The sequence below is a fragment of the Cetorhinus maximus genome, chromosome 13 (assembly GCF_964194155.1).
Source record: "Cetorhinus maximus chromosome 13, sCetMax3.hap1.1, whole genome shotgun sequence".
Classification (NCBI taxonomy): Eukaryota; Metazoa; Chordata; class Chondrichthyes; order Lamniformes; family Cetorhinidae; genus Cetorhinus; species Cetorhinus maximus.
Window position 1 is genome coordinate 79484135 of NC_135891.1, and position 23182 is coordinate 79507316.

Consider the following 23182-nt stretch of genomic DNA (forward strand, 5'->3'; position numbering starts at 1 on the left):
AAAAAATGAAACATCCCCACCAACATCTGGAAATCCCTGGCCCAAAACCGCCCGAAGCAGAGGGAAAGCAACTCGGAAGGAGCTGAATACCTTGCGTCTCATCGACAAGGGTTAGCTGAAGCCAAGCGTCAACAGTGGAAGGACCGTGTGGCAGCCCAGGCACCCCACCCACCCCCTATCACTGCCTGCCCCACCTGTGACAGAAGCTGTAGGTCGCACATCAGGCTCTTCAGTCACCTGAGAACTAATTTTTAGTGTGGAAGTAAGCCATCCTCGATCATGAGGGACTGCCTAAGATGATGACCACTGTGCTGCCACCACTGGTGGGTCTCTCCTGCCAGTGGGATGGTGGTGGAGCAGTCTGGGACACTGTAAGGTATGAGTCAGTGAGTATGACTATGTCAGACTGTTGCTTGATTAGTATGTGGGGCAGCTCTCCCAACTTTGGCACAAGCGTCCAGATGCTAGTAAGGAGGACTTTCTTGGGTCATCTGGGCACGCGTGTGCCTATGTCATTTCCGGTGCCTAGGCCAATGTCGGTGCTGTACCCAGTTTTATTCTTATTCAATTTCTCTGTAGCAGTTTGATACAACTTGAGTGGCTTGCTAGGCCATTTCTGAGGGTAGTTAAGTGTCAACCACATTGCTGTGAGCCTGGAGTCACATGTAGGCCAGGCCAGGTAAGGATGGCAGATTTCCTTCTTTGATGGGTGTGAGGGGAGCTGGTGGGACAGTGGCAATGTCACTCAGCTAGTCATCCATAGGCCCAGGCTAATGTTGTGGAGACATGAGTTCAAATCCCATCATGGCAGCTGGCAGAATTTACATTCAATTAATAAATCTGGAATGAAAAGTTTCAGTAATGGTGACCATGAGATGATTGGTGTAAAAACCCATCTAGCTCACTGATGTCCTTTAGGGAGGGAAATCTACTGTCCTTACCTGGTTTGACCAGCATGTGACTCCAAACCCACAGTGACATAGTTGACTCTTAACTGTCATCTTAAATGGCCTAGCAAGCCACACAGTTCAAGGGCAATTCATTTTTTGGTAATAAATACTGGCCTTTCCAATGACACTAACACCCCATGAAAGAATAAAGAAAAAGTGAAGCAAATGGATTTTTAATTACAACACTATTACTGATACTAGCTTTTTATTCCAGATTTATTAATTTATTGAATTATAAATTTTCCACCTGCCATGATGGGATTTGAACTCATGTCTTCAATCTTTAGTTCTCTGGATTCTTCATCCAGTAACATAACTCTATGCTATCAAATGTAAAATAACATATATTAATATAATTACAATCGACACAGTTCAGGGAAAGATTTTGACACATTTCACGAAGAAAAATGCATAAAAAGTGTGCGGAATATTCTGCAGCGTTTATTAATAATTATATTTTGGCGGAATGCTCCACCTCTACATTCCTGCTCCTTTGATGAAAGCCCATAAGAATTATCGTGTTTGTGTCTGCGAATGTAAGCACATTGTCACCAGCAGCAGCTTTAACTTCAGAGCCGTCAGTGCAGACAGTTTAATCTCTCAGTTGGACCACAAGCGTGCAGAAATGGTTGGACTCCAATCACTGGAGATACCATTGTCAACAAAGTCCTTTGCTGCAACTTTCACAAAGTATAGAGCTCTGGATCGCAGGCCACTGAGGGTATAGCTGGTTTGGTCACTGATCTCAATCTGTGGGACGGAAAAGAAAGAAGAAGCCACAAGTTATCCAAAGCCTAAAGGTAACATTACAACTGAGAATAATGTTAACAGACAACTGAGAGAAATCTCAGATCACCTCACAGCTTCATGAACACAGATCAATCTAAGAATTTTGATCAATCTGTCATCCACGTTTATGAGTCACTCCAGTGATCAGAGCTCCAGCTCTAATGTCACATCCTTAAGTGTAGATTTAATCATTCCCAGGCTAGCCACAAGTTTTCCATTAGACTTCAATGAGTTCAATTGAGAAGTCAGTAGAGAAATGTGTTTTCTCAAACTGGATACATAAATTTGGTCCAGTATATTTACTTGGTTCCATAATCTTTGAGTTGCTGACACTTCTGGGTTATATCTTAATAAATCATATGTACACCCAGCAATCTGTGTGATTCTATCTGTTGGCGAGTGGAGGTCACACGACCGGATTCTGAGATGACTATCACCCAGGAAAAATCTTTTTCCTAATTAGGATGAAAATCTGACAGAAACAAATTTTATGCACATTACAATGATCGAATTACAAACATGAGAATGACAATGAGTTCCATTGTGTTACACTCCTCCCATTGCAGCCATAAAGAGAATAAAGCTTTTCAATGTATGTGAGAGAAGAATTGTCTTTGTGTATTGCTAATATTGCCTTTCACACAGAGGGTCTCTCTGTGCCAACATGACCCCTGGTAATGTTTACTTACCTGGATCTCTAAAAGACTCCTGTCTACCTTATCCTGTGAGTTGAACTTGTTCTTGGTCAGTGAAAATGAAAGGGTTTGGCGAGAATCCATGATAAGGTGGATCATGGTCTGGAACAGGCTCTTAAGGACCAAATGACTCATTCCTCAAACTATTCTTTCGTAACTATGATAAGATTTATTTTGGGGAAATATCATATGTTCATTCCTGGAGACTTTGGGCTGAATTCTCCCACAGGCTTCAGAACCCCAACATCAGGGCCAAATGGGGTCCACACTTGCTGATAGCTAGACCGGCGGGTCAATCTTCCAGGAGGTGATCTCCAAAATGGCTGTCTTCATGGTCACCATCCTACTAAGGACAGAGGGCATGCTGCCAACGTTGCAGGCCTAATCAGAGGGCTGGCAACTCTGGAGCCTTGGCAGCCCCACCAGGGGAGGTGGGTGTTGGTGAGGCAGGTCAGATACCGTGAGGGCGTCACAACATGCAGGTGCCCTCGCTGGCCTGCACAGAACATAGAAGATAAAGACTGCCTTGGAGCCGATTGGCTGCTCCTGGAAAGGTAAAGAGTAGATTGTGAAGTGGAGATAAATGAGGGGGAGAATACTGAGGCAGGGAGAGATTTTAAACATTTACAAAATGATGATCCGGATCAATTTTCAGCTTTTCCTCCTGAGCAGTGATCTGGTGGAGGACATTGCCCATTCTTTATAGAACCTGTTGAATTTTTATCCCATGGAAATGAATAGGATGTCAGTCAGTCGGGCTGTCCAACAGGGAAGCAGTGCCAAACTACTGCATGAAGGTGCTGAAGGAATAAGCTTCACATACACAGAATTTACAACACAGAAAAAGGCCATTCGGCCAACCATTCAGTGTTAGTCTCGATGCTCAACACAAGCCTCCTTCCAGCTTCTAATTCTATCTATTCCTTTCTCCCTCAAGTACGTAGCTAATGTTCCATTACACTTTTATGCTACTTGCTTCAACAGCTCCCTGTGGTTCCATATTCTAACCATTCTCTGGATAAAGAAGCTTCTCCTGAATTCTTTTCTGAATTCATTTATTTATACTTATGGGCCCTAATTTTGAAAACCTCCTAGGTGGAAACATCTTCCCTTTGCCTGCCCAAGTCCTTGTATAGTCTTAAGCACCTTTATCAGGGCACCACTCAGTCTTCTCTTCCTAGAGTAGAGAGCCCACAGTCTGTCCAGTCTTTTCTGATAGTTAGAAGCTTTCATTTTTGGTATCATCCCAGCAACTCTATTTATTCCTCTAACGATAACAGGAGAAGTTGTCCTTACCATTCTGTGTCTAGTTGATCCCTCCGGCCAGTAATTTATTCTGTACTTCAACAAAAATAAACTGGGATCAGGCCACGTGACAGGTGGTTTCCACTGTAGCAATAACTTTTTTGGTTGGTTGGGTATTGGAGAAACACTGACATCTGTCGGTGGATCTGGCTTGACTACAGGTGAAAGTCACAGTTAGAATTCCTATAAAAAACCAGGTGCTTTGATTTAACATGTAACAATATTAAACTTAGATACTATGAGTAGCTTTTGCTGCTTTGGTTAGCGTTCAACTTTTTTTGCAGTAGTTAATTATATTGGTTTCTACACATTAGCCTACAAATTAATAATTCATTCATGGCATGGAATTCTGTGGGTAGCGTGTCAGATAGGTTTAAATAATCAGGTCTATCTACTTTAGAGCAGTGTAGAATGAGAGACCTGAGACAGATATAGAAAATAATGCAAAGGATGGGTTGTATGTCTACCAATGGATTATTTCAGTTTGATGATTGGGGAGGATGAGGGAAGTTGTACTTAAAGTACAAAAGGATAGGAATAGGGTGGATATTTCCACTGTAGCGATAACTTTTTTGGTTGGTTGGGTATTGGAGAAACACTGACATCTGACCAGTGGATCTGGCTTAACTACAGGTGAAAGTCACAGCTAGAGTTCCTGTCAAAAACCAGGTGCTTTGAGTTAGCGTGTAACAATATTAAATTTAGATAATTTTTTTCCCATAGAGTCGTGAGTTCAGGAATGCATTCCCAACTTAAGGGTTGTGTGCTGAGTCTCCGTATTTCTCAGAAGGGACAACAACCACTTCTTAGCTGGGGCAGAGATTATTTCATGTAGAAAGAGTTAATGCGAATATGGATTGGTAACATAAACTTTCATCAGTCAAAACGCCATAAGCCTGGCCCAGTAGCATGCCCAGCACTGGAAGCAATGTAGATGCTGTGTTGTCCATTAGAAGAGCTGGATGATAGCAAAACACACAAGGGAGGCAGTGGTGTAGTGGAAATGGAATACTCCCCACTTGCCTGGATGAGTGCAGCTCCAACAACACTCAAAAAGCATGACACCATCCAGGACAAAGCAGCCCACTTGATTGGCACCACATCCAGGAACATTCACTCCCTCCACCACCAATGCACAGTGGCAGCCACGCAGGCACATAGGCACACCACCGCCTGCAAGTTCCCCTCCAAGCCACTCACCATCCTGACTTGGAAATATATCACCGTTCCTTCACTGTTACAAGGTCAAAATCCTGGAACTCTCTCCCTAACAGCACTGTGGGTATACCTACACCACATGGACTGCAGTGGTTCAAGAAGGCAGCTCAGCGCCATCTTCTGAAGGGCAATTAAGTATGGGCAATAAATACTGGCCTAGCCAGCGGTGCCCACATCACATGGGAGAATAATTTTTTAAAAGTCAGGATGGTATTGGAGGGCAATATCACACCAGTGCAAAGGGAATAATTTTTAGAGGGCAGAGCAGAACCAGAGCCTGAATTTTTCAGGTGGTGGGCAGGCTCAGTGGGAGCGCGCGGGGGCAGTCACAGAGCCGATTGGCACCGTGCCACTATTTTACGCGGGCGGGCCAATTAAGGCCCACCCAACGTAAAACGCGAGCCGTAGCACTCAGCGCTACCTGTGCGGGCGGGGGGAAGAGGGAGAGTTGGGGCCAGCGCTCTTTCACACATGCACATGAAAGAGCGCTTCAATAAACCTGAGGCACGGAGCTGCCTCAGAGAGATTGAATGGATATTAAAATAATTAAATAAATGATTTTAAAATTTATTTAAATATGTCCCCTCACGTAACTGTGTCACATGAGATGGGACATTTGTTTATATTTATGAAAAATGTTTTATTTAATTAATAAAAACGCAAAGGCCATTTGACCTTTTCGCCTGCCCGCCAACCTTAAGGTTGGATGTGCAATGTTAGCAATCACATTAGTTACTTCCTTAATGACCTTAATAGGCCGCTTACATATTGGCGGGCGCACAGCCGACTCTGGCGCCTGCCCACTGAACGAAACATCACAACTCAGCGCGATGACATCAGGATGCACACCCAACATCATCACACGTCATTTTACGCATTGGCATGTTGGGCCCGACCCCACACGCCGACGGAAAAATCCTGCCTCAGGTTTGAGTGCAACTGGCCAGGCTATAAATCTGTTTAATCATTTAAAATGTCCAAACCTTCCACTGTCGACATTACTATCCCTGACTTTAATGAGCACAATCAGTTACCAATACATGTGCAGTGTCGGCCGAGGCTCAGCAGGTTGTGATTTTACAATCCCACCCCACGGGTTGAGCCAATAATCTAGGCTGATGCTCCTGGTGTAGTACTGAGGGAGTGCTGCACTGTCAGCAGTGCAGTCTTTCAGGTGAGATATTACTTATTAGACTTGGGCCACATGTGGGCTCCCAAGCGAACATATAAGATCCCATGACACTATTCAATGAAATGTTGAGGAGTCCTCCTGGTTTTCCATTATGGTGGAAAGTCTACTTCAGGTGTGTAATGAGCGTGTGTGCCCCACTCATCTTATTGGCTTCTTAGCCTGATAAATGGGTACAGTGTGTTCTCATCCAGAAAGTTAGGTGTTGAAGGATAGTGCTGGAGCTAATCTTTATACACTTTTATCAGCATTTATTTACAGAGATACACATTACAAACATGACTCTCCTAACACAACAACCATAGTTTCAGTCCCTTTCTATTCATTGGAGCACAATTGAATTCCTTAATTCCCACCAGTGGCATGCAATTAATATAATTAACACAACTTTATCAAATCTCTGGGTCAGAAACTACAGGACTACACTATTGAAGCTCACGCCCTAACATTTAAAATAAACCCACGTAATAGTTTTTTTTGAAACAGCACATGGGAATTTTAATATAATGTGTCGATTATCTAGGTTGCATAGCTCGTTTCAAGACAGAGGCACAGGTCACGAGATAGGCCGCAGGTTGAAATATAAATGAAGACAGATCAAGACATGCAGACACTTTTGATTTATACTGCAATGGACAAATAGTACCACTTACTTATCTTCTCCACAATGAATTGGCTAATAGTGGATCTGAACCCCAGTAAGTTTGTAGCTGTCACCTTCACTGTGTAGGGAGTCTTTGAAAAGAGTTGGATGTCCTCAATTGTGCAGTTGCCCTGCAGTGTCTCTTCATTTGAGCACCTTTCAGCATCTTCAATTCCATATCTTTCAAAAGTACAGAACTGTTATTGTTAAGTCAATAAGACATGAAAAGAGATCCGAAAATATTGCTATTGTTAAAATGGGCATTCACTGAATCAAAAAGATGGCTGCTACAAGTTACATGACCGCAGGATTAGTCCTTTGTTCTTCCACACTACCAACAGGAGTTACAAGACCAAAAGAGCCCTCCTCTCATCATCATGGAATCTCACACCCAATTGTAAGGACATTATAGTCATGAAACCAGGGGAGCCACAGGTTAAAACTCGTTATTCCTGCAGAGTTGTTAACAGACCCATCTCACACCTGGGACTATCCAGGTCCATTTCAAAAGGGGACGATTAAGGGGACAATGGACATCATTTATATTTTGATAAGCTTACCCCTCTGGCAGAATCAGAGGGCCTGCCCTGACAATGGCTTCCCAACACAAGAACCTCAACTTGGATGGTAACTCTTTCAAAAGCTAATGGCTGGGACATTATCAGTCCTGAAACCAAACCAGTCCCAGACAGTAGATAAACATCCCTTTTGACATTATTGTTGAAAAAGAAGGTCACATCACTCAAGTGACCATTTTGAAATCTCTATATTCCTTTAAAAACTGAGAAACCCTCAGACTGCTCTAACACCAACTGGAAAGAATTCCAGCAGCTCCTAGCTGAGCAAGCAGCCGACAACCAACTCTCAATTCCTTGAAGCCTGTTTGATTTAAAAGTCTCTGATCATCACCTGCCAAGCAATCTAAGCACATGAACTCCATTATGCTGCAGGGTCAGTTGTTTCGAGGATTTTCGTGTTGTTGTCTCCAACCAGAAACACATCTGGATGGAACCCCGCCACAAAAGAAACACCCTCTGGACTGTCACTTCTTGGACTTTGGAAATCACTTGAATTAATATTCATTTCTGTGGTTCTTTTACTGCTGTTGCCCATATTTGTAAATTCCTCTTTTCTATTCCCCTTTCCTATACATGTGAGTTTGCAAATGCTCCCTCCACCCCCAATACCACCCCACCCCTCCCACTTCACTGGGTTTGAAATTAATAAACTAGCCTTCTGAATTAATCCTAATGCGAGTTTGCTAAGAGTGATTATTAAATTGGATCACACAAACTGAGGGATCGGGGAAACAAGCCACAGCACACTTTAAAAATAATTGAAAAGCACACAAAAATCACTTACAGGGGGATGGGGAGAGGATAAAGCAGTTCAGTTCCTCCCTCTCCCACCCGTAACATTGTTGTCTGAATGAGATCTTACTCGTAAAGGCCAGAAGCTGAATTATTGTTGTTGCCCTGGGTCTGGATTCCACAATGACTCAAACTAGACATTTTTATTTCCTGGGCATTATCCCCTTGGCTCACTAAAGAGGAATCTCTTCCCTCTGAGATAGGAGGATGTGGGTTCAGGCTTCATTCCAGAATTTTAAGCGTGCCAGGCCCAATGGCAGGTTTTTGGCCTTAATAGGCTCAGTGGGGATAGAAACTCTGGTACCCCCTGCTCAGAATTGCAGTGGCAACTGTGAACATCTGTCCACCCTCCCCACCAAATATGGGGTCAAGGGATTTCCACCAATACAAACAAAACCAGAAATACCAACACACTGCTTATTAATTTGGCACTATAAGCATTCCTAACGTCTCTCTCTGGGAGCTGAGTCTGTAACTGTAGTGAGTACAGGCTTATTGCAGGAGTATAAATGAGACAGAAAGGGGCCCCCCCAGCTCTCCTGCTATGTATTCCAGGGGACCATTTACACCTCTAGCACAGAGGCATCAAGTGCAAGGCAGTAGAATGGGCCGCTCCCCGACCCCCCACCAGTCAGAGGAGATCCTGATGGCAGGTCAAAGAGACTAAGGCGAGGGTCGGCAGGACCTCTCCAAGTGTTTACATGAAATCAGGATTTTCTGCCTGCTGATCCCAAGTCTCAGCAGTTCCATGGATGGCTGCAGGCCTCTGAGCTCAAATTACCCACTCCCCCCAGCAGGGCTAGGCCCATCTCAGATGCAGATCTGCACCAGGAAGAGTAGCTGAAACTTGTCAAGAGGGAAAAGCCCATTCAGCTCAGAAAACATCCCTGTACCCCGACTCACTCGCTACAGAATCCAACCCTAATTACCCCTATTATCCATCTCATTCCAAATACTGATCAGTCTTTGGGTAAAAATACTCTTTCTGATAACTATTTTTTTAACTTTCCAATCATTTGAATGTTACCCTCTGGTCATATTATATCGGCTTAATTTGAAGTAATTTATAAGATTTGCTTTCCTGGACAATTTAATATTAATGATATCCCTCCTCCCATCATCTTCATTTCTCTGCCTGATGCAGGTCCATGGTGATTTGTTGCTATGGGTGGGGCAAGGGGGACAGGCCCCGAGTTTGCCTCAGCTGGAATGTGGTTGAACCCTGCACTTATAGCATTGATCTGATGCATCTGCTAGCCAGCTGAGCTAACCAGCCAGCCGAGCTAACCAGTCAACCGAGCTAACCAGCCAGCCGAGCTAACCAGTCAACCGAGCTAACCAGCCAACCGAGCTAACCAGCCAACCGAGCTAACCAGCCCCCTCTGCCCATGAGCCACCTTCTTTCCAAATTCTAAAGCTTGACCTTCACTGATCTTGCCTCATAACTTGCCCTCTTTACACTTGAGGTCAGTCTCGTTGCTTTTCTTTGCACCCACTCCAGGGTTAGTGTACAGCTTTGTAGATTGATTAATGGGATTGAACACAGTATTCCGAGTGTGTTCTGACTGGTCTATTGTGCAGCTCCGGCATACACCATAGTAGATTTCTGATTGGCTTTATTTTACCACAAGACCAATGGGAAATGAATCTTATTGGCACCTCTCACCCCCACCCTACCACTGCCCTCATAGCCCTATTTTTACCTTTTTTTCTTGGCTTCTCTGCCCCAACCTTCTCATAAAAGATATACTCCTCTCCCTGTGGCAAAGATTCATGTTCCAACAATGTTCTGTGTTTCTCCTTAATGTCTCTCCTCTTGATCAGTGACAATTTGGAATTGATGATCCCTCGTCATTGACTGCCCATTCAGAGGAAACACTCCCCCCCACACCTACCCATTTACTGGAATTTCCGTACCGGTATGTGACATTGATCCATGTGGGAAGGTAGGTTTGGTTTTCCAGTTTCCAGGAGCAGACAACATTCAGTGGATATCGCACTGACCAGCAGGTGACCTGAGGCTTTCCTGGTGGATCTGTAATACGGAAATGACATTGCAAGACTTCAGATGCAGAGTGGCAGTGACTCCCAGTACCTCTTCTCTGGATTCAGTAAATCAGAATCGGTAATATACTGGGGGCGGGGTGGGGGTAGGGGCAGGAAACAGGTTATGTTAACCTAACTCACCAGACAGAAAATGCACTGGACTGGGTGCAACACTGGTTTTCCAACTCTCCCAATAGGAGATAAATTGGGTGGAGTGTAAAGCCAGCACTGCTCCCAATCCCATCAGTTCCTTGACAGATGTGTTAGGTTAAAATTGTCCCTCTGTAATGGGTATTACCTTCACTATAACTCCTTCTCTAATTTCGGGTATCATGCTGAGAGACATCAGAGTTGGTACCTAGAATCAGTGTCACAATCTTCCAGGCTGTGTAAAACATAGCCAGATACAGAATGAAGCTCCCTCTAGTTCCTGTAATTGGGTGTAGAATTGAAGCAATTGTTTCCATATCCCGACTCTTATTAAGATTGGCAGTCTTGTCCACGTTCATTGAACAATGGGTTGTTAGTTACCATCAGCCTCAATTGTCACAGACGAGGATTCAAGTTTTCTCTCTCAGCCATAAGAAGGAGGCCTTCACCCCTCCAGGTTGTGAATTTAAACCCAGGCCCAGCAGGCAAAACCACACTAATGTAGTGATGTGTTTTGAGGAGGAGAAGGCCTTGGGCCTGTCAAATCAGCCCAGCCAGCGATCACTGCTCATCCTCGTGAAATACTCTCCGAGATTAAGTTTAATAACTTCAATGCCCATTCCCTTTCTGAAGCTCCTCAAACTTTCCCATTCAATCACTGCAAACTTATTTTGCTGCACACGCCCTTTGCTCTTTTATCAGAGAAATCCTGCTCTAATTACCCATTTTATTTGCCTTATTGTGAACCTGACTTTGTGGAAAAACGTATCTGCTCCTGGAAATCCACATGGTATGATCCCAGAAAGCAGGGATTGCAGTCATTGGGAATGACTGCCAGCGTCCTGGATGCCCTACTTTGTATTCTAATGGCAAGCATCTTGGGCAGCCACCTGCACCTGGAGACCATAGTGTGTAGCCCAGTGTGCCTGGTGCTGGGGTACATGTCATCCCACACCAGACAGGGGGAAAGTGGATGACATGGGCTGGGTTTTAGAGGTGCCATGTTCCCTGCCCACCCACCACCTCTACCCCCTGACTTAAAAGTTGGTCGGGAGCCCATCCACAAAAAAGCCATTTGCCCCTCAGCCATTTTGCTCTTGCCAGGGCATTAATTGGCTCAGGGTGAGCAGCCGTTCCCATCTGGGGGGCAAGCCCCATCTTAGAGCATTTCCAGCCAATCGATTGCCCAGCAACTCTGTAGTCCCAGCAGTGCCAGGTTCAAGCTGGCAGGCCCCAGCAAAGGCAGTGAGGGAGGTTGGGGGGGCCAGGTTTGAGAGGTCAAGTGAGCAAGGTTAAAGGGGGATACGACCTGGGGGGAGGATGCCTCTGATGGGTGCAGGGGGCCCCTCCAAAAGAGGTGCGGCCCCTCTTGCCCAACACTAGCTCACCCAGGAAAATCTGCCAGGCTACCTGCCTGACCTGGGCGCCCCCCTCCCCCCATGCCATGAGTATAATAGCAGCAGGGTGGGGTGGGATAGGCACTTAAGTAACTATTAATTGGCCCAAGTGAAGGGTTCTCAAAATTCCCACATTTTTCATAATATCAACAAAGGTATGACTTTTGGACCTTTATGGCAGAGGACCCAACTGCTGAGTTATGTGTAGAACCCTGCAGACAGGAAGCTAGGCCCATGAAGGCCTGGGACTGGACATGCTCGAGCTTGTTGAGTGCAGTGTGGATTGTTGCCTGGAACCAGACAACGAGAGGAGACAGAATACGTATTCTTCCCTTTAAAACAATCAACCCAGAGAAAGACTTCATCTTACACGAAACTAAAGCCCATCAAAATCTTGCATAAATAATCGCTACTAACTACTAAGGCAGGAAGGCAGCAATCAATGCACTTATGCGAACCTATCAATACTCTGCATATACAATGGCTTTCAGTTCAAGACTAGTTATGGGGATAAGAAGACAACGATAAACATCATGCGAGCCCATTAAAACTAACGAGCCAACAATCACCTGAAGAAGCCCACCAAAATCAGACAAAGAACTAACCTTGTATTGGATTGAGATAAGAAATTCGAAAAACAGTATAACTGGGCCACCAGTTATGAAGGGAAGGGAGGGTGAGCAGTTTTAGAGTGGTTTAAGCAGAGTTTAAGGAGGGAGAGGTAGCTGAGCCAAGAGGAGGGAGGAGATCTGGAGGTTTGCAGGCCTGCAGGCAACATCACGGTGAGGGGCACGGGGTGGCAGGCTCAACCGAAGACAACAAGGCCGCAACTGAAGCCCTCCACGAAGATCGACCACCCACAACCGCGCCCTCCACCCAACTGAAGAACCTTCGCAGATTCCACAGACCAGGACCACGTGGGGATGGCAGGCCCCAGAGGACACAAAGAGCGTACCCCAAAACTGCAACCGGTTTACCTGGCTGGATTTCGAACTGTCAAGGAACCCTGGGTTGGTGAGCATGATCCCTGACCTCTCCTAGTTCAATTTAGTTAAGTTTTGGGAGTGGGACAAGGGTAAGGGGATTAGTAGCGTGATTTTCCCTCGTTATGCCGTGCGTTCCCCATTCTTAACTAAGTGTACTTTGTAGGTCTGTATAATCTCAGTGTAATCCTAATGTTATAAATTCATTTGTGACTTCAATAAACTCAGTTTTTTTTTCTTGCACCAAAACCAGTTGTCTGCTGCACTTTGTCACAACCCCCAAATAAGTCCAAGGTCTAGAACCCAGGGAGTGGGAGCGATTCGGACCCGCTCAGAAGTCAGAGGTGAAGCTGACACACATGCCACCACCCCCTACACAAGAGACAGGGGCCACACAATGCCTCCACTATCCCTCGTAAAATGGGAGACAGGTCGGGTACAGGTGGGAAGGCAGCGGACAAGACACGCTCTGTATTTTACAAGCCCCCTGCCTTCAAGCACGGCAGCGGGTGATTGTAAAATCCAGCCCGATGTCTCTCTCCCAGCCCCCTACTTTATTCGGAGGCTACTTCACAATTTCAAAAATAATTCTTCAACAGCAACAACTGCACCAACATTCATTTAAGTAGCGCCTTTAATGTAGTAAACTGTCCCAAGGCCACACAAGTGCCACTCAACGATCATCCCCAGCAAGAGAGAATCCAACTATTGCCCCCTTGACATTCAATGGCATTACCATTGCTGATTCCTCCACTATCAACATCCTGGGGGTTACCATTGACTGGAAACTGAACTGGACTAGCCATATAAATACTGTGGCTACAAGAGCAGATCAGAGGCCAGAAATTCTGTGGCAAGTAACTCACCTCCTGACTCCCCAAAGTCTGTCCACCATCTACAAGGCACAAGTCAGAAGTGTGATGGAATACTCTCCACCTGCCTGAATGAGTGCAATTCTTACAACACGGAAGAAGCTGGACACCATCCAGGGCAAAGCAGTCCACTTGATTGGCACCGCATGCACCACCTTCAACATTCACTCCCTCCATCACCGACACACAGGAGCAGCACTGTGTACCATCTACAAGATGCAGTGCAGCAACTCACCAAGGCTCCTTCACCAGCACCTTCTAAACCCGCGACCTGTCCACCTAGAAGGACAAGGGCAGCAGACACGTGGGGACATCACCACTTGCAAGCTCCCCTCTAAACACACACCATCCTGACTTGGAAATATATTGCCATTCCTTCACTGTGACTGGGTCAACTCCCTCCCGAATAGCACTGTGGGTGTACCTACACCACATGGACTGCAGCAGTTCAAGAAGGCAGCTCACCACCACCCTCTCAAGGGCAATTAAGGATGGGCAATAAATGCAGGCCCAGCGAGCAACACCCCCATCCCATGAACAAATAAAAAAAAGGTGCTTCACAGGAGTGTAGCAAACAGAATTGTCACTGAAGCACAGGAGATATAAGGACAGGTACCAAAAAAAAGGTAACTTTTAAGTAGTATCGTAAACGTGAAGAGAGAGGTCGTGAGAGGTAAGAGGTTTATGGAAGGAATTTCAGAGACCAGGGTCTGATTTTTCATCCTCAAGGCAGGTAGGGAGAGTCAAAAAATTCCAAAGTCAGCCTGCCCGCCTCAGGAGAAAGTGCCTGTCAAAACAGGATCTTCATTGCTGGGGACGGGTGCATGCCGGAGCTGGGCCAGCCATCCCAGGAAGAAGTTCGGAGCAGCCACAGGGGCTGTCTAAAAGGCCCACTTCAGTGTCTTGGGGCTTTGTCCCAGTGAATAAACACAAAGCTCCTCTAGCCCTCACACCCCCTTCACCATCCAAATACTCCCCATGCCCCATCCATGCCACTTCATGCCCCCCACCCACACCCTATTTCAGGTCATGCCACCTATGCCAGGCTCTGCCCTTCCACCCACCCCCTCAGGCCCCTCATGGCCCCTATGCTAAGCTCTGGCTCTTCCATGCCCATTGACCCACTGTACACTTAATAGAACCGATGAACACTACTGTGCAAAGTGGGATCTGTAAAAAAAGAAGCTTGAAAAAATGAAATCCATCGATAAATTTCTCCTATGAAAAAAGTCTGGATGGGAAGCTAATAAAAGTGTCAATTATCCAGGTCCTTTGAAGTTTCAAAAGCCACAAGCCACAAACACTTGAAACCACTTGACTTATGTCAAGAAGCATAGTGAAACTGACCTCAGAAATCAGAGTGCCTGAGCTGAGTTGAACCTGAGTTTTCTCTGGGAAGCGGGTGTTCCATTACTCTAATAGCTGCTTGGGCTCTTCTGGCTCCCATATCCCTGCCAGCAGGTCTGTTGTGGATGGGAGGGGGCAAGCTGCCATTGCTTCCCTACTTAGGACTCCAACTAAAATTGCAGTCAGGTCCCAATGACAATGGATGGGTGTAAATCGAGTGACCGATCTTTTAAAGCAAGATCCTGAACAGGGGTCAAAGCGAATGTTAATTGCTAAGATTTTCACAATCTGGGAAACTCTGCCAATGAATGACATCAAATGACAATATGATTAATTGAATTAGCTTTAAACCTACAGCCTAAAACCAACGAGATTGTGCTGTAAGCTTTGCCTGACTCCGGATTGTGACAGCTGTACTGCCCTTCCTGGGATTTACTGATTCTGAAAATAGTGAGGCTTGTTCCAGTTAGTTCCATGTCTCTGGTCCTCATGATTTCTGAGTCATTCAGCCTCCATTCAGCCACTCCATTAACTGCATTTTTACATATGAGTGTGATGTTGCTCCCGATCTGACCACACTGTGTGATAACACCTGAAATACAAGCATAAAACACTTCAAGTTCAATGAAACTCAGCAATTCTTATCCTTTTGATGGAAATACTTATCACAATGACTCCTGCTGGCTCACTCATTGCATGGTATGATACTGGGCTATGTAGACTCATACCCAGTTATTGGGCTGTAGTGAGTTGGTTGAGAGCAGCTCGGAAGCAATGGAAGACAATGATGTAGTGGTAATGTCATGAGGCTACTAGCCTAGCTGTACAGGTCAATTCTGTGGGTGGATGGGTTCAAATTCCACCATGGCAAGTGGTGGATTTAATAAGTATGGAATAAAAGCAGTTTGCAGTAATAATGTCCATGTGACTATGATCATTTTTGTCATTAAAAACCCATCTGGTTCACAAAAGTCCTTTAGGGAAGGAAATCTGCCATCCTTACCTGGTCTGGTCTACATGTGACTCCACATCAACAGCAATGTGGTTGACTCTTAACTGCCCTCTGAAATCACCTAGTAAGCCACTCAGTTCAAGGATAACTAGGGATGGGTAACAAGTGCTGGCCTTGCCACTGATGCCCATGTCCCATGAAAGAATAAAGGAAAAAAACCCCTATGTGAGGGATATAATAGATCAGCCAGTGTTCCCAATGATCACTATCCTCTGGAGGTTGGCAAGCACGGTGACATCAGAATAAGGGAGGTTAAGGGCAAGCTGTAATGCATTCTATGGTCGAATAGCTTACCCATATTCAGCATCTAGGCTTAAACATGGGAAATTCACGTGCAACTGAGGCACATTAGCTGCCAGTGGCCTTGGCCACATCAGAGGAGAAAAAAATTGAAATGTATTGTTTTATAATTAATCTGGCCCATGTTTCTTATTCTGTTTTAAATTATTGCCATTAATAAGTTGCAAAATTCTTGTTCCTGATGTCTGTAATATTTGTCTAATATTTCAAACATGCAGGTATAAAATGAATGATAGTGGATCAGATGTTTGTTATATACCCTGCCCAATCTTCATTCCTGTCAAGTACAATGAGCAGGAAATGGCACAGTGAACAAATTAGGTCTGGTCTGTCATGTTTTTCTAATGATATAAAGGAAGCAATCACTCACAAGAGGTTGCATAAACACATTGTGGGTTCAGTTAATTAGATTAGAAACATGAAAATATTTATACAAAGGTAGAAAACTCAAAGACTTCAGCAGTAGTGTGTGCGTGTGTGTGTAATCTGCTCAAAAGCAAAAGTGAATAAAGACCGAATTACATGACACACTTCCCAACAGTGACGTCATGCTGCTATACCTTAAAGGCACATTACAACACGATGTATAACAAACAGTGAATCCACTGCCACCCATTCTAAACTCCCGTTTATATTGAAAGCACTGCACAGCTTTTACAATGTAGCAGGTGTGGAAATGGTATGAGGTATTTGGCATTTTAGTTGTCTATTACACTAAAATTCACTTAGAGCCTTTAAGCAAGTATCCAGATACAACTCACCATCTACAATGGTTTGCCCCGCTGTTGTACCAATGATATTTAGCGGCACCATTACAGCACCAAGGAGTATGGTCAGCTTCAGGTACATCTTAGATACCAGTGAACTGCAACTCAGATTAAAAAGAGTCAGACATAGATTTACACAAAGGGGTTGATAGGAACACATTGCAAGGGACAAATCTAATTAAAGTCTTGAGGTTCTATTAAAAATAAAGCACTGTGTTAGTCACCTGAACTCCATTGTGGAGGAACTGGGCAGGACACTGTGTCAGTGCGTTGGTTGGGAGAGATTGAGTGGCACAGTGTGTCAGTGCATTAGTGTGGAGGGACTGGGTGGCACAGAGTGTCAGTGCACTCGTGTGGAGAGACTGGGTGGCACAGAGTGTCCGTGCACTAGTGTGGAGAGACTGGGTGGCACAGTGTGTCAGTGCACTAGTGTGGAGAGACTGGGTGGCAAAGTGTGTCAGTGCACTAACTGTGGAGAGACTGGATGGCATAGTATGTCAGTGCACTAACTGTGGAGAGACTGGGTGGCATAGTATGTCAGTGCACTAGTGGAGAGTGCCTGGGTGGCACAGCGGCACTAGTGTGGAGAGACTGGGTGGCATAGTGTGTCTATGCACTAGTGGAGAGTGACTGGGTGGCACAGTGTGTTAGTGCATTAGTGTGGACAGACTGGGTGACACAGTGCGTCAGTGCACTAGTGTGGAGAGACTGGGTGGCACAGCGGCACTAGTGTGGAGAGACTGGGTGACAGTGTGTCAGTGCATTAGTGTGGAGAGACTGGGTGGAAGAGAGTGGCAGTGCATTAGTGTGGAGAGACTGGGTGGCACAGTGTGTCAGTGCATTAGTGTGGAGAGACTGGGTGGCACAGTGTGTCAGTGCATTAGTGTGGAGAGACTGGGTGGCACAGTGTGTCAGTGCATTAGTGTGGAGAGACTGGGTGGCACAGTGTGTCAGTGCACTAGTGTGGAGAGACTGGGTGGCCAGTGTGTCAGTGCACTCGTGTGGAGGGACTAGGTAGAAGAGAGTGGCAGCGCACTGCTGGAGAGGGACTGGGTGGCCAGTATGTCAATGCACTAGTTGGGAGAGACTGGGTGGCACAGTGTGTCAGTGCATTAGTGTGGAGAGACTGGGTGGCACAGTGTGTCAGTGCACTAGTGTGGAGAGACTGTGTGGCACAGTGTGTCAGTGCACTAGTGGAGGCTGACTGGGTGGCACAGTGTGTCAGTGCATTAGTGTGGAGAGACTGGGTGACACTGTGTCACTGCACTCGTGTGGAGAGACTGGGTGGAAGAGAGTGGCAGCGCACTGTGGAGAGGGACTGGGTGGCCAGTCTGTCAATGCACTAGTTGGGAGAGTTTGGGTGGCACAGTGTGTCAGTGCACTAACTGTGGAGAGACTGGGTGGCATAGTGTGTCAGTGCACTAATGTGGAGACACTGAGTGGCACAGTGTGTCAGTACACTAGTGTGGAGCTTGGGTGGCAGACTATGTCAGTACACTACTGGAGAGGGAGTGGGTGGCCAGTGTGTCAGTGCACTAGTGTGGAGGGATTAGGTGGAAGAGAGTAGCAGCGCACTGCTGGAGAGGGACTGGGTGGCACAGTGTGTCAGTGCACTAGTGTGGAGAGACTAGGTGGAAGAGAGTGGCATTGCACTAGTGTGGAGAGACTGTGTGGCACAGTGTGTCAGTGCACTAGTGTGGAGAGACTGGGCGGCACAGTGTGTCAGTGCATTAGTGGAGAGGGACTGGGTGGCCAGTGTGTCAGTGCACTAGCTTTGGGAAATTGGCTTGCACAGTGTGTCAGTGCAGTAGTATGAAGGGAGTGGGTGGCAAAGCATGTCAGTGCACTAGTTTGGAGAGTCTGGATGGCACAGTTTGTCAGTGCACTAGCTTTGAGATTCTGGGTTGTACAGTGTGTCAGTGCACTAGTGTGAACGGAGTGGGTGGCAAAGTGTTTCAGTGCACTAGTGTGGAGAGACTTGGTGGCGCAGTGTGTCAGTGCACTAGTGTAAAGGGAGTGGTGGCAAAGTATGTCAGTGCACTAATGTTGAGAGGTTGGGTGCCACATTGTGTCAGAGCACTAGTGCAGAGACTGGATGGCACAGTTTGTCAGTGCACTAGTGTGGAGAGATTGTGTGGCACAGTGTGTCAGTGCACTGTTGGAGAGGATCTGGGTGGCACAAGGATGTCAGTGCACTAGTGTGGGGAGACTGGATGGCACAGTTTGTCAGCGCACTTGTGCACAGGGAGCGTTTGTAAGGATTCTATGGAAAATGAGCTGAATGATCTCAGTCAAGTCTATTACACATTCAAATCATAGCATTGTAACAAATAGAGAGAAGGCATTACTCATCCAAGTCATACTGTAACAATGGTGTTTACATTCCACAGGAGTCTAGATCACTCCAGAGAATTGATTACATCAAATCAAAGCATTACAGTAAGTGTAGAGCTCATTACAAATCCAAAGTTTCATTACAACTGGCCTATACTTTCTAAAATGAATATTTCATTCACCTGATCAAGAGGGAGAAATAAATCCTTTGAGTATGCATGTTGACTATAAAACAGAATTATATCTAACTGTTATTAAACCACTGATGTGGCTGCACTGTTTCATTCGTACATCAGCATGCACAAAATCTCCTCAACTCTTGGCCAAGCTCAACAATTTTTATCAATCTTTAAAACTGCAAAACAAATTCATTGTAATTATCAGAATCAAAATACTCACCCCTTCGGGAAAGGATACTGGGATAAGAAAAGTTTGCCCCGATACTCTGCAGGTGTACCCACTATAAACTGTAGAGTACACTATTCAGAGACTATGTTCAATGAAGCCAACTTTCCTCAGCAAGTACTGGCAAATTTCTGTATATGGATCACAGATTTATGTTCCTTATTTAAATTGCGGTTCACCACGCACACGTGATTCATCTTTGCGTGGAAATTACTGGTGGCTTGCATGAGATTATTCTCTTGTTTTATGTAAACAGCTACAGATCACTTCCTTGTGAAGTGAAGCCCTGTTTGTGTTTTGAGCACTGAGGAAATATTATCAACAAGCCCGTTTTGGTATATGGCGTCTTAAAGAAACCTTTACACCTTGAGATGAGCTTTTAGACCAGCCAAAATGGTCTGGCTGAATGTCACACAGGCACTGATATCAAGAGAAGACCATATTACGTCAAGGCCAAACCACCATTAAAACTGGTTGACTCCAATCACATGTGCTATCTTTGCAATGGGAATTAATTGTGTCATTGTTTCATGTAAAATCAGGTACTCAAGCAAGCTCATCAGAAGGCTGAAACTTACTTTTCTTGGTATCAATTCATTCATTTAAATGAAACAATTTTAAAAGGAGTGGTAGAGCAGAGAAAACTGGGGGTTTATGCACACAGTTAAATGAAAGTGATAGGATAAGTTGATAAGGCTATATGAAAAAAGGGGGGTGTTCTTTGACTTTTCAAACAGAAGAAAATACAAAGCAAGGAAGTCATGTTAAAGTTAGGGGGAGATGGTGGTGTGATGGTAATGTCACTGGCCTAGTAATCCAGGGAGCCAGGTAAATACTCTGAGGACATGGGTTCAAATGGCAGCTGGTGGAATTTGAATTCAATTAATAAATCAGGAATTGAAAGCTAGTTTCAGTAATGGTGACCATGAAGCATCATTTTAAAAACCCACCTGGCTCATGAATATCCTTTAGGGAAGGAAATCTGCTGTCCTTACCTGATCTGGCCCACACGTGACTCCAGACCCATAGCAATGTGGTTGACTCTTAGCTGCCCTCTGAAATGGCCTCATAGCTACTCAGTTCAAGGGCAATTAGGGATGGACAACAAATGCTGGCCTTGTCAACAATGCCCATATCCCATGGAAGAATAACTAAAAAAAACCTTCCTAAGTCACTGATTAGGTCTCAGGTGTCCAATTCAGGACACCACAATTGAGGAAGTATGTCAAGACCTATAAGGGTGCGGAGAAGATTTGCCAGAACAACACTAGGGACTTCAGTTACATGGGGAGACTCAAGAAGCTTGGGGTATTCTCCTTGGATCAGAGAGGTTTAATTGTAAATTCGATAGATCTGTTTAAAATCAAGAGAGAAGAGAGAAACTGTTTCCAATTGCAGGGGAGTTATTAACCAGCAAGCATAGATAATAGGCAAAAACTGCAGAAGAGAAAATCAGGACAAATTACCTGGAATACAATACCGGTAGCTGGGTGGATGCAGATTCAATAGTAATTTTCAGAAGGGAATTTAATATATACATGGTTCTATGGTCCCTACATATATGGCCCCTATTTCAATGGTTAGCCTCATTTTTTTTAATCATTCACAGGATGTGGGCTTTGCTGGCTGGGCCAGCGTTTATTGCCCATCCCTAGTAGCCCTTGAGAAGATGGTGGTGAGCTGCCTTCTTGAACCACTGCAGTCCATGTGGTGTAGGTTCACCCACAGTGCTGTTAGGAAGGGAGTTCCAGGATTTTGATCCAGCAACAGTGAAGGAATGGCGATATATTTCCAAGTCAGGATGATGAGTGACTTGGAGGGGAACTTCCAGGTGTTGGTGGTCCCATCTGTCTGCTGCCCTTGTCCTTCTAGATGGTAGTGGTTGTCAGTTTGGAAGGTGCTGTCGAAGGAGCCTTGGTGAATTCCTGCAGTGCATCTTGTAGAAGGTACACACTGCTGCTAATGTGCGTTGGTGGTGGAGGGAGTGAATGTTTGTGGATGGGATGCCAATCAAGTGGGCTGTTTTGTCCTGGATGGTGTCAAGCTTCTTGAGTGCTGTTGGATCTGCACTCACCCAGGTAAGTGGGGAGTATTCCATCACACTCCTGACTTGTGCCTCGTAGATGGTGGACAGACTTTGAAAGTGTCAGGAGGTGAGTTACTCGCTGCAGGATTCCTAGCCTCTGACCTGCTCTTGTAGCCACAGTATTTATATGGCTAGTCCAGTTCAGTTTCTGGACAATGGTAACCCCCAGGATGTTGATAGTGGGGAATTCAGTGATGATAATGCCATTGAACATCAAGGGGCGATGGTTGGATTCTCTCTTGTTGGAGATGGTCATTGCCTGGCACTTGTGTGGCTCGAATGTTACTTGCCACTTGTCAGCCCAAGCCTGAATATCGTCCAGGTCGTGCTGCATTTGGACATGGGCTGCTTCTCACTTGTTACCTGCCTGCCAACTGGACATCACCTTGCAAGTATGGCTCCTGTTCTTCCGATAATAGCCTCACCATTCACAGCGGGAGCAAGGACCTCCCATGTTCGTTTGAATTCTCTTGGATTTCTCCTCTGCACTATCCAGAGTAACACACCTTGCCTTTCCAATATTAATTCAGACCTTCAAATCTTTATCAGTAAACTGAGATTTGCACAGTTTATGTTATCCCTCCGCTTTTAACTGAAGTTGCTCTCCTCGAAGGTGGACTATGGTGTGCTGAAAGCAAATAGGAACCTAGGGCATGAGTAAACCATTCAGCCCCTTAAGCCTGTTCCACTATTCAATTAGATCATGTGCGATCTGTAGCTTAACTTCATTCACCTGCCTTCGAACCATAGCTCTTGATACCCTAATGCACAAAAACATCAGTTTTGAAATTTGTAATTGAGCCCCAGCCTCAACAGCTATTTAGTGGAGAGAGTTCCAGTTTTCCACTAGTTTATGAGTGAAGAATTGCTTCCTGACCCTGAGTGGCCTTTAGCTCTATTTTTCTGGTTATTGACCTTTGTTCAACTCAGAGGAGGTGTCAGCTGTGGCTCAGTTCATAGTACCCTTGCCTTTGAATCAGAGGGTTGTGGGTTCATGTCCCACTCCTGGAAAACCAAGAACTGTGATTGTACTTGAAAGAAGTTGCAATCTGTGACTGTTGGTAACTCAAAAGAGTTTCCCCCACCAGAGGAAATAGGTTCTATCTATTCTATTAAATCCTCCAATCAACTTAAACACCTAAATTAATCTAATCTATGCAATCTGTCCTCATAAACTAATCCTTTTAGCCTTGGTTTCATTCTGTTGAAACTGTACTCCCTCTCTAAGGTCAATATATCCTCCCTCAGTGCTGTGCCCAGAACTTCTTTTTAATTCTTTCATGGGATGTGGGCATCGCTGGCAAGGCCAGCGTTTGTTGCCCAA

At 45.3% G+C, this 23182-nt stretch overlaps 1 protein-coding gene across 1 annotated transcript; it reads right to left on the reverse strand.

Annotated features, from left to right (window-relative positions):
* Positions 1 to 1444: 1444 nt before the first annotated feature.
* LOC144689212 (interleukin-27 subunit beta-like) lies at positions 1445 to 19882 on the reverse strand. The gene is made up of 7 exons (XM_078556325.1): positions 19767 to 19882; positions 17028 to 17131; positions 15310 to 15546; positions 10077 to 10194; positions 6800 to 6969; positions 3731 to 3894; positions 1445 to 1700 (listed from the first exon to the last, which is right to left on the reverse strand). The coding sequence occupies exons 2-7, from the start codon at positions 17113 to 17115 to the stop codon at positions 1551 to 1553; spliced, it is 927 nt and encodes a 308-aa protein (XP_078412451.1). The 5' UTR covers positions 17116 to 17131; positions 19767 to 19882; the 3' UTR covers positions 1445 to 1550.
* Positions 19883 to 23182: the final 3300 nt, after the last annotated feature.

Coding starts and splice junctions, on each gene's coding strand:
- LOC144689212 (XM_078556325.1), bottom strand. CDS start 17,115: ATGTACCTGAAGCTGACCATACTCCTTGGTGCTGTAATGGTGCCGCTA. Junction 15,547..17,027: donor GGGGCAAACCATTGTAGATG/GTGAGTTGTATC, acceptor CTTGTATTTCAG/GTGTTATCACACAGTGTGGT. Junction 3,895..6,799: donor ATTCATTGTGGAGAAGATAA/GTAAGTGGTACT, acceptor TTTCACCTGTAG/TCAAGCCAGATCCACCGACA.